At 67.0% G+C, this 11643-nt stretch overlaps 1 protein-coding gene across 1 annotated transcript in view; it reads right to left on the bottom strand.

Moving 5' to 3' along the window:
* Positions 1-5514: 5514 nt before the first annotated feature.
* Positions 5515-11643, bottom strand: part of LOC114512163 (dapper homolog 3-like) — a 92573-nt gene continuing 86444 nt past the window's right edge. Inside the window, exons 12-13 of the mRNA XM_028531062.1 lie at positions 7244-7351; positions 5515-5655 (exon numbers count right to left, since the gene is read on the bottom strand). Of these exons, the coding sequence (XP_028386863.1) occupies positions 5515-5655; positions 7244-7351 (249 nt within the window). The remainder of the gene's footprint in view (positions 5656-7243; positions 7352-11643) is intronic.

Raw genomic sequence — 11643 nt, 5'->3', positions numbered from 1 at the left:
CAGCCCTGCGAGCGGACGACCGTGGCCTACCTGTGCGCACCCTCCGCCGGGGGCACCGGCACCCGTGCCCGCAGCTGCCGGCCCCCGGCGGCCCAGGAGGCCCTGGGGACGTGCACGGGGCTCAGCCAGGTGCCCGGGCTGCCGCGCGAGCTTGATCGAGGCCACACGCGGGCCCCGGAGTCTGGGTCCGCCGCGCCGGCACAGCCGTCCGGGCACCGCGACGGGACTGCCGTCTCGAGTCCGGTCCCCGGCTCTGTTCAGGAACGTGTGCGTGGGGCAAGCGTGGGCTTAGCGCTCGCTCAGGGAGGAGGCGATTTTGATGAGAACCGGAGGGGTTTCTCTTCCTCACGCTCTTCAGGTCTCACCGACCTCCGGACGTGCCCTGCCTCCGGCACTGAGTGGGACCCGTGTGCCACGAGGTCCCCAGTCCCCAGCATGGGGCCGGGCCCCGCCCCTCGGGCCCCCCAGGTGGCTGCCCAGCCTGGTCTTTGTGGCAGCGCCCTTGGTGGACGCCAGCCCCTCGCCCCAGGGCCTAGCACATCCCGCCCAGTTGCCACCTCCCTCTCTCCCCTCAGCCAGGCTGTGTCTGTGAGACCCGGCGCGGCCGCATTTAGATGGTCTGCCCCGGGCTGGACGTCGGGGCCGTGTTCCCACTCTTACAGAGGGTCCCTCCGTTTCCTGCGGTGCCCGCCGGCCGGCCCCTGCAGGCGGAGAGGGTCCCTGGCGTGCTGTGTGGACGGACCAGAAGCAGCTTGGAAGGGGGGCTCAGCGTGTGGCTGCGGGACCTTTGGGCACAGCCCCGGGTGCTGTCGGAACCGAACTGGGAGCGAGTGATGACCACGGCCACGGGTGGCGTCCTCTCACGCGGCCAGACTCCCCCACACATTCCTCCCGTGACACGGGCGACCCTGACCTTGGCCGGAGGGAGATGCTGCACGCAGGTTTCTGCAGAGAGCCAGGGCGGCAGCCGCTGCCGCCTGGAGCCCCTCCATGGCACCGGGGCCACCGCCTCCGCCACGCTGCACCTGGGGCCGTCCTCGGGGCGGGGGCGCCTGGCCCTGTCCCCACTCCCGTCCTCCCCCACGGCCCCCTCCTGGCTGGCCAGGCTTCGCGCTGCTCCACGCAGTGGCCGGCCGCCTCTGGTTGAGGCCGAGAACAGAGTCGGAGCTGGTCTCCTCTGCACGGAGACGGCGGAGCCCGTCGCACTGCCGAGGGCGCCCCGCCATGCTGCTGCCCCCCCCAAGGGCCGTGCGGCTGGAGGGCGGAGCCGGCGGCCATCCCGGGCTCCTGGGATCGAGCCGGGAATGAGTAATTGGGACTCGCCAAAGTGTTTAAACGTTAGAATTGAAATTAATGTCCCCTCGTTGCTGGCGCCACCGACGATACATTACAGCGAGCACCTTCCCGAAGTGAAACGGATGTGTTTACCCTCATGAAATAAACATCAAAACACGCGGGGGGGGGTCGCATTCACGAGGGGCGGGCCGGCTCCCGGTGACCCCGCCAGAGCCCGCAAGGCGGAGGTGGCTTTTCCTCTCCTCCTCCTCCTTCCTTCTTTTTCTTCTTTTTTTTTTTCCGTAGAATAACCTGTCCACAGCTGTGTCTCGGCGACATTAATATGGCTTTAATGAAAACTCCGGTTGATCTGTCCAGAGATATTGATGAGTGTGGCCCAGCGAATTAATCACCTCCTTGGGGGAGGCGGGGAGACCCCAGTCACATGCCTGTCCTCACACGCCTGTCCTCACACGCCTGTCCCGGCGCGGGGCGGTGGCGACAGGCGCCGGGAAGCTCCGTGGCCAGGTCCACGTCCCGGGCCGGGGGGGGGACCGAGGAGGACCGGTGACAGCACGGGAAATTCCGGGGCACACTTCACGTTCAGTTATTAAGCGCGTGCCAATAAGCCCATTACTGTTAATTATATTGAGATGGCCAGCGACCCGCCGAAAGTATCCCTCCATTGATTTTCATTCGCTGGGAATCGATGCCCGGCTTTCATCCTTTTATTCCACACCCCTCCCGGTCTCCCCCAGCCCCAGCCCCCGCCCTCCCCCCGAGCCTCTGCGGCGAGGCAGCCTCTCTCTCCCCGGTGCCGCGGCTCTCTCCCCGAGTGCCAAATGTTCTCTGATAGGAACAAGCTACGCTTCTTTATGGCTTATGGCAAACTGCCTTGATTACTTCTACTGCTGTACCCATTATGTGAATTAAATATGTATTCAGTTGCATGCTGCTCGCGATGTTATTGCAGGGTGACATATGGTACTGACTCAATTAGAGTGAAACTAGCATTAGATAACCCTTCTGATTGCACACGTCCTGACCGGGCCCTGCTCGGCCGCCCCCTGCGCCCTGCACGCCCCGCGCCTGCAGGCCGAGGTCTTCGTGACGGGCGACCGTGGCCACCGCCCCGGAGGCCGGCGGGCGGGGGCGGGGCTGTGGGTCTCTGCAGAGGAAGGCGCGTCACACAGACAGGCGGACAGGAAGGGCCGGGGGGCGGGGAGGTGGAGACGCCACGCTTGCCTTCGGAGGGGGCCTTTCGCGTCGGTTCCTGGGCGGCTGCTCAGGCCCCCGGCGAGCGGAGGCTGGAGGTCCCCGGGAGCCTGGGGGTCCGACGAGGGGAAGAGCGAGTGTGCGGTGGCGGCCTGTGTGTGGCTCGCCGTCCTCGCCTGGGAAGTCGGCGCTTACACACCGCTCCTCCCAGCCCCGGGGGGGGGGGGGGGGGGGGCGGGCAGTGCCGCCGTCTGGGGCGCAGGGGCAGGTCTCGTCTCCGGAGCGCGCCTGCGGTCGGCCTGCGTGCACGGACCCAGGCGGCCCTCGCCGGCCCCCGGGGACGCAGGCGGAGCAGCAATCCCCGTCCCCGTCCCACTCGGGGAGCTCGGGAGACACGGAGAGGCTGCGCCAGGCTCCCGCGCGAGGTCACAGCGCCCCGGAGCAGCCGCGAGGGGAGCGGTCCTGGGAGAGGCGGAGCGTCCTGAGGGGCAGCCCAGCCTCCGCCCAGGGACGAGTGAGGTCAGGCGTGAAGGGCCCCACGAGGAGTTTTGTGACTCACACCGGCCCACGACCTGAGGTCTGCAGGTTGTCTTTAATCTTAAACTGATTCGAGGGATCACCACAGCGACGTCCCTTTCAGGCCCCTGAACTTCCTCGAGTTTTGCTGAGCGGAGGGGAAGCGGCGGCTTGTGGCCCGCGGGGCTCCTGCCTTCCCGTGGGCGGGCCCTGGGGACGGCGGCACCTGGGCACCTGGTCCCCGCTGGGAGCGTGTGTGGCGCTGGGAGGCCACGGGGGCAGGTGGGCCCCGAGGTCTGGCCGGGCCTGCCCGCCCCACCGGGGTCATTTCCACCCGCCTCTCAGGTTTCCCACAGACGTGTCGAGTCGCCTGCGGTGCCCACCCCTTTTCCTGCGCCTTCAGAAAAACCGTCTCCTCAACGCGGGAGTGCCCTCCCTGCTGCCCCCACTGCAGGCCGCCTCTCCCGGGGACACTAGCCGTGCTCCGGCCCGGCCTGCTGTGCCTGCCTGGCCCAACCTCCGCGGCCGGGCCCCTCCACTCCAGCCGACAGCTCCCGGTCTTCGTGCCTCCAGGCCCCCGCGTGTGTTTGCCCACGGGGCCGTGAACACCCGGAGGCCAGCGCCTTTTTGTATTCCCCCGGTGTTCCAGGGCGGGCGAGGGCGTAGGGCAGGTGCTCCGTAATCACTCACAGTTCGAGCAGGGGGTCCCGTGGAGACCTCGTCCCCCACCGGTCCCGGCATTCCTCGGGTGCCCCGAGTCGGACCGGGATAGACCAGCGGGGGCCGGCGACAGGGGGTCTGGGAGCAAGTCCTCGCTCACCGGGGAGTGGCCACACATCCCTAGGTGTGCCCCATAAAACGGGCGTGCCCCCATGCCCGTGTGCGCGGGCTGTTCACGGGGCCGCCCTGTGCACGGGCCCGAGATCGGGCTGGAGGGCGCGTGCTGGGAAGCAGGGGAAATGGGACGCAACAGGTCCAGGGAGCCCGTGGGGTTGGCACTGACCGTGGCCCTGGCTGTGGCAGAGGTAGGCCCGAGGTAAGCACTGGAGACCTGGAGGTCACCGGAGCAAAGGGGACGAGGTTGCTGAAACCCAACTGGAGGACGCAGCTGGGAAGCGCCGGGGGTGCCGGGCTGCAGCGAGGTGGGAGCGGGGTGCTCAGCCGGAGCCCAGGGGACCCCGGCTGTGGGGGGGGCAGTAGTGTTCGGGGTGAGGGGGGCGGCTGTGCGGAAAGGAAGATGGACAGGGCCGGCAGCCGTTGTGACGTGGAAAGACACGTGTTGTTGGTGACTGAAGCGTGTAATTCCTTCGGCACGTGGAGCCCGGAGGTGTGGCCACAGCTGGTGGCTGTGCTGTGCTGCGCAGACCCGGCGTCGGCTGCCTTGCCTGCAGGGGGAGCCAGACTCCGTCCTCGGGCCTGTGTCTGTGGGGTGTCTGCCCGGGGTGCCCCGGAGGTCAGCTCGGCACCGGGAAGGACGAGGGAGTTGGGGCGGGGCGGGACGTGGGGCCCGGTGCGGCTCTGGTCACGCCCCACGGACGCTGGCCCTCGGGCCTCGCAGGCGAGCGCGGCCAGTTCTCTGTGGCCGTGGGTCATCTTAGGGGCCGCTCTCCGGCGTCCACCCCACTCCGTCTCAGACGGGGCTCGAGGGGCTTGAGCCACTCCATTTTCAGGCATCCCCGAAGTTTAGCCTCAGACTCCCAGGTGTCCTGTCCAGGAGGGGCCAGGCCTTGCGGGGGCTCGTGTCCCGGCCCTTCCCTCCCCCTGCTGGGGGCCCTGGGCTGGGAGGTGGCGGCCTCCCCTGCGGCCTGGGGGGGGCGGCGGGAGGGGCAATCCTGACGCTCACTGGCGTCGAAGTGGGTCTGCCCGGGCCCGGCCGACTCACCCGCCCCTTGGTCACATGTTGCCTGCACACTCTCCGAGGTGCAGGCCGTCCTGGTCTCTGTCACGCGACCAGCACCCTGGGGTCAGAGGGCGGAGCGTCCCCCTGTGCCGCCGTGGAGGTGGGCTGAGGAGACAGGAGCCCCTTCTCTGTCCGAGAGGAAGCGCGGGGCCGGCCCCTCAGGTCCGCACAGGGTCTGTGGGGCCCGGCGGAGCTCTGGGTGCCGGCACCCACCCCCGCCCCCTCCCTCCCCTCCCCTCCCCCTGCAGCATCTCTAACACGGAAAAGCCCAGCCCGGGAGGCCGGCGGCCGCCCCGCGTCGCTGTTATTTATTTTCCTCAGTTGCTGCTCTGGAAGCCGGAGTTGACAGAGCGGTTTTGTAGAATAGAAACATTATAGACTGTTACTGTCAGAGTGTTAAATGTGATGGATAGAGAAACGGAGGCGGAGGGGACTCATCCCGAGACCAGGGTGCTCACGGGCAGGCGAGTGGCCGCGGAGGAGACGCGGGAGGTAATGGGCCCGCGCCGCCGGGGGCAGGGTGCTCGCCGTGGCGGGGCCGAGCCCCCGGGCGCCGCCCCCCTCCGCACCGTGCACGCGTCCTAACAGCCTCTGTGACCGCTGGCGCGTCACCCGGCCTCGGCCGCTCCCCGGGGGCTGGTGACGCCGTGGCTGCCGGGACACGGGGAGCCTCGGGGGCGCGAGCGGCCATCGGGGGCTTGGGGCTGTGCTCGCCGCTCCACTGCACACCTGGGAGGAGGCTCTGGCCACTTGGGAAGAAGGGGGACGTTCAGGAGACTTGGCTCCCTTGGTGACACCCGGAGATAGATTTCCTGCCACTTGGGTTTCCTGTGCGGCGCTGCAGCGGCTGTGCGGTGGGGGGCGAGGGCGGGGGGCAGCCACAGTGGCCTGTGTCACCGCCTCGGCGTCGTCAGGACAGCGGGGGCTGTCTGGGCCCGACGGTGAGCGGGGGGCGGGGGGGTGCGGACCCTGCCCCGGAGGGCCGGCAGGAGGGGCCCGGGCCGCGGAGAGCAGCGGCCGAACCAGGTGCTGTTCCTGAGCCTTGGGCCCCCGAGATGGTCCCCCCATCCTGTGTGTCCTGGGTGCAGCCAGTCCCGCATCTCGCCCGAGACAAGCACCTCCAAACTCCTGAGGGTCGGTCGACGCGGGCCCCCGTCCCAGCCCTGGCAGTTAGGTGCCTGCTGGGCGGCCTTGAGCCAGGCACTCGCCTTCTCTGGGCACTCGGTCCCTCGTCTGGACAAGCCGCTCACACGTTCGTTCTCCGGACGACGCGGAGCCGTCCTCAGGAACGTGCTGGCGGGCTGGAGAACGTGCGGTCACTGGAAGTATCGCCGTGACTTCTGCTCTCGGCAACACGCAGTAAACGGTGTCACGTGACGTGGATTCTGCCCGCCCTGACCAGCGTGGCTCAGTGGGCCGTGCATCGTCCCACCGCATGGCGGGTCGCCGGTTCAGCCCCGGCTCAGGGACGTACAAGAGGCAACCGGCTGACATTTTTCTCTCACATCAATGCTCCCCCCCCCCAAATTAAGCAAATAAAAATTCTTTAAGTAGCATTTTGCCAAAAAAAAAAATGGTGTTTTCAAGCCCCTGCTTTGATCCAGACAGTGCCGTCCGTGCCGGTGTTTGCCTGTCCCTGCTGGCAGAGGTGCCCCGTGCCCGAGGGCACCGCCCCACTGAGTGTCTGCATCATGAGGGCCGGGTGGTAGGAGCCCCGAGTGCTCTCGCGGGATGGCCCCAGGGTCACGGGGTCAGCGAACCCGGGCCGTGATTCGGTCTGCAGAGGGCTGTTTTGCCTGGGTTCACGTCACCCTCGGGTGGGCGAGACCCGGTCCGGCCCAGCAGCGCCAACCACAGCGCGTCTCTGCACTGCGGGGCCCTGGTGCTCGCGAACGTCTCCGGTTCCTCTCTGGGCGTTTCCACCTCTTATTCCAAACCTGGGGACGCGGTGGAGCTTGGGGTCCACAGTGCAGACTCGGGCGTGCCGCTGGGTTGGGTGGGGCCGGGGGCGCGACCCCTGCACCTGCTGGTGAGTTGTGGGGTGTGGACACGCGTGTGCACGCACACACACACACGCGAGCTGTGCTGATGACCACGAGCCTAAACTCATTCCGGCAGAGACGACCCGTTGCCGAGAGCCCAGGCCTGTGTGGCAGCTGGGGCTGCTGTCCCTGCTGGCCGTCCCCGCGGCTCCCCTCCTGGCTATGACCAGAACCTGGGAGACGCTGGCCCCGGAGCCTGCTGGACCCGGCCTCCCCCTGAGCCGGGCCGGGCAGGCCGGGGCCGCTTCCTCCTCCCCAGTCCCTGAGCCTCGCCCCCACGCAGAGCTGACGGCACCCAGGAGGCGCCGCCGCCGCCGCCGCGTTCCGGGGGGCTCTCTCCTGCAGATCTCTCCTCATCGGCATCTCCGCCGGCGTGACCGTGCCCGCACTGCATTCGGATCAGCTGGGGGGGGGGGGCGAGGAGCAGGGGAGGCCCCCTCGCTCATGGAAAAGCCGCTCACAACCAGCTTTATTTGGTAAAATGCCACAATAGATGGTTGTCAGAAATAATTTATTCCTGTTAGCTGTAATCTGAAGGAAAACAGATACAAGTCCTACAGTTAAAAAAAAAAAGAAAGTAGCCTTGCTTTTGCTGACAGTACAAAGGTGTCACACACAGGAAGGATTGACACAGACCAAGGGGTCTTGTGGGAAATATGATAATAACTATAAAGAAGACAGATTATTCCCCAGTCGCCAACATTCAAACCTTTTTACAGTCAGTTCAAACATATAAAACTTTATTGCTCTCGCAGAAAGGGGAACAGTTGCTGGCTACACAGCTTTCCCAGGGCTGGGTTTATACTGTCTGTGTTATTGCTCTGTAGTGGCATTTTAAAGTTTATTGAACAAGACTTTCACAATTGAAGGAAGTATATAAAACTGTAAATTTATTAGACTTTTCAGGATAAGTGCCCTTTCTAGTTGTGCTCAAGAATCCGGAGCTACGAGGAACGGCTAGTTACAGGACTTATTAATATTAAAGGCTCAGAGCACGCACATTTTACACCCTAACTGATCTCGGAAGCAGCACCGCTCCCGAGCGGCAGAGCCCCGTCGGACCGGACGGGTGCTGGCGTGCAGGACCCGCCCCGAGGGGGTCTCGGGGAAGCCCTCCCGCTCGCTCCTGGCCGACCCTCCATCCAGCCCTCCAGGCGCAGGCGCGGGGCACTCTGGGGGCAGGTGGGAGGTCTCCGGGGCGCTCCAAGGGTGAGGGGACAGGCCGCGGCATCCAGGAAAGCAGCTCTGCTGTGGCCGTGACGGCACAGCTGAAAGAAGGTCCCGTTTGCGTTTCCAACTTCCCGTCTTTTCGTTCCCTGAAAGTCTTCCCGGGACCCGGTTGGCGGAACCCCGTCCTGTGTGCGACGCTCCAGATCAGGTTTCTCGGCCTCCGTGCTGCTGCCATCGGGGCCGGAACACTCTCTGTCGCAGGGCCGCCCCCTTCTCTCCCATGGATGCCCGCCAGCCAGCCAGCTGCGCCCGCGTTCCCCTGGGGGTCGGCCCAGAGCGCCCCCAGACACTGCCTGGGGCTCCGGGGCACTCCCGTCCCTGCTGAGGCGCGCTCCCCCAGAGAGTGCCCACCGTGCCCTCATACACCATCGACTTCCCCACGAAGGGCAGCGGGGGTTGTGTCTGGTGGTAAAACCCCCGTGGCCACTAGACACAGTGACACGCAGGGTCGCTGGCGTTCAGAGGTCCGACCGCGGACTCCCCACCGGGCGCTCCTCAGACGCCGCCGCACGGCCCAGTCTGCCTGCGGCTTCCCAGGGCCCGTCGTTCCCGGGCCGGCGCTGACGGGGACGCCCGCGTACGGGACCGGATGGCGTTTATTTTTTTTTTTTTCTGTTACCGTACGAGGAGCACCTTACATGCGTGTGCCCCTCTGCCTTTTCATGCACGCGTGTGCGGACGTGTGCGGGCGCGGGCGTCCCGAAGCACAGAGGTGGTTTGGGTCGTAACCGTCTCACCTGACACGTTTGATTGGGGGGTACCGTCAATGCGCCTTTAATTTTTAGCCTGTGGTCCGAGTTTTGTTCAACCTCTTCAGGGGGTCTGATCGGCGGGCACGCCGAAGCCTGCGGGGGAGCCGCGGACGGCGCCCGCCCGCTCACCGGCCGCCCTGCCTGCTGCCCAGGCTCCAGAAGCATCTCCGGTGGACGGCCCTTCGATCTGGGACTCGGTGTCAGTGCCCCTCGTGGCCCCAGGGCCTGCGGAAATCACTGAGATAACGTGGGCTCGCCGGGGGTCACGCCCCCACTGGCCTGCAGGCTCCGGCTGCCCGGGTTGGGCCTTCTGTTGGTTTTCTTCTTCTTCTTCTTCTTTAAAATTCCCGACACGTGTGACTTACGAAGGGGTTTCTTAGATGAAAGGGTCTTGACTCCGTTGTTCAGTGGAGCCCTGGCTCCGAGGCCTGGGGGGCCGGGTGACGTCAGCCGTGCGACACCGTGCGACAGCCAGCCGTGTGTCGCTGGGCCCTGCCCCGTGGCCGCGTCGGGGCGGTGTGTGGAGCTGCGCGGCGTCCTGGAGCGCGTGGCCCGGCCCACCCCAGTCGCCCGGCGTCCCTCCGCTGCGTGGGGCGTGAGCTCCGACCGGGGAGAGGCGCGTGTTGGGAGTGCCCGGGGGCCTGGCCAGGTGGCTGTGGCGAGCCTGGCACCAGCCGGCACTCACCCCTGGTTTCCATCCGTCAGAGGACACTGCGCCAGGGCTTCCACACTGTGAGTGCGCGGGCCAGCGTGGCCAGCGTGGCGGTCATCGTGGTCTGTGGTGGGGCCGCACACGTGTGCACACGCGGTCCGCCTGCCTTTGAACTCGGCCGTCGGAGGATGTCGTATGTGCTGGACCGCCGGCCCCGCGACAGCTGCCTGAGCAGGTGCAGGCTAGATGCCGCGTGGCCAGATCGTCACCAGAGCCGGGACGACGCCAGCTGGAGACTCCGGGGAGGAGGGATGTCCTCATCCTGCCCGTCACTGCCCGGAGCCAGGCCCTGCTCCCGGGGCTGGAGGAGGCTGCCCACGGAACGGGCCCCAGCTCGGGGCCGGGAGCCTGGGGTTGGTTGTGCGGAGGGTGGGCCAGCAGGTCTGTGCAGGGTGTGAGCTCAATGCGTGTGTGACACACACACGTGCGTGCAGTGCGTGGTGAACTCTTCCCGGGCAAGGCCGTGCCGTGCTCTCCCTGCAGAACTGGCACCCCGAGTCAGGGAGGGGGTCCCCGCGGTGGTCTTTCCGCTGGAGCCCCTCACCTCTCCCCCGTTCTCCCTCCTGCTCTGTCCTTTCCCCCTGACGGGGAGGCCACCCGCGTGGAGTGGAAACGGGGACATCTCCCGTGCTGGACCTCACTGCACTGCACCGCGCACGGGCCGTGGGGAGCGTGACTGTCTGTGGTGACGGGGAGACAGGCGCTGGAGGGCTCAGGGGAGGGGCGGAGGAGAGGCGCCGGCCAGGACGGCGAAGCCCAGGGTGTCCAGCTACTTGGGGTCGGGAGAAGCTCGGGCCCTGGGAGGAGGAGCTGGCGGGGGCGGCAGAGTCCGGGGCGGACACCGGGGCTCACCTTGCTCGCCGTCCCTGCTCGGGCCCCTCCTGCTGTGAGCCCCGTGCCCCCCCACCCCCGAGTGAGGCTGCTCTGCCTCTGAGGCGGGCAGGTGCCCCAGCCTGCAGCCCCCTCCCCCTTCCGCCCACCTGTGTTTTCTGGTGGCACTCCAGGGGACAGCCTCAGGCCCCTCCAGAGGGACAGGGCGGCCCCCTTGGCCGGCTGCCCACAGCAGCCGTCCTGCGGACTCGCTGCCAGGGAGAAGAAGGGTCCACCAGAGCCCTACAGTGACGACCTCGTCTTCCCGGGGGGCGCCCCTCTGCCCTCGGTCCTGCAGCCACGTGACTTCCTGTGACAGGCCTGAGGAGCGAAGCCGTCACAACCACATGGGGAGAGCCCGGGTCTGGCGACCTGCTCTCCGGACCCAGAGCCCCTGCCCTCACGGGCTCGTCCCCATAGCATGTTCCGGTCAGCATGTCCTGGTCAGCGTGCCCCGGTCAGTGTGCCCATGGGCGTGGGGGTTGGAGGACGTGACGCAGACGCTCCTCACACGTTCCCAGCCCCGCGGTCGGGGCCTGCTGTCTGCGGGGCCCTGGGCCAGGCACGCGTGGGCTGGGGGCCGAGGTCAGGGCGGCAAGGGGGCAGGGCGCTGGGTGGAGTTGGGGGCTGAAGGGCAGGAACTGTGCTGGGCATCGGCTCCCCCCCGCCCCCCCCTCTGCTCCCCGCGTGTTTCTGCACGAGAATCGGGAGGCTCCGGCTGCTCCTCGGGGCAGGGTCGTGCCTGGGGACGGGGACGGACGTCTGGGCCAGGGCCTGTCCGCGGTGCCACCCGGAACGCCGGCGGCGCGGGCGGTGGGAGCCAGGGAGGGAAGGGGATTGGAGCCGGAGCCCGCTGCCAGCGGGCCGCTCTGCCGGCCGTCTGCGGCTGCCCGCTCGTTACAATTAAAATGAAGTGTCCGTCAGCGGCTATCTTCTCTGTGTGGCCCATATGTTTCTGAGCTGATACTGTCCGGATTATTCTGTTCGGGAAAACGATAACGGCTCTTCATAACCTTGGCAGGGACCGGGCCTAATCAGGCTGGAGCACATTTTCACCGACTGGCTGATAACGGGCTGTTCGCAGCCTTATCGCCGGGGAGAGATGGGCCAAAATAAGCAGATCTGAGCGCC

The sequence above is a fragment of the Phyllostomus discolor genome, chromosome 14, assembly GCF_004126475.2.
Source record: "Phyllostomus discolor isolate MPI-MPIP mPhyDis1 chromosome 14, mPhyDis1.pri.v3, whole genome shotgun sequence".
Lineage (NCBI taxonomy): Eukaryota > Metazoa > Chordata > Mammalia > Chiroptera > Phyllostomidae > Phyllostomus > Phyllostomus discolor.
This window is presented reverse-complemented; position numbering and strand designations above follow the sequence as displayed.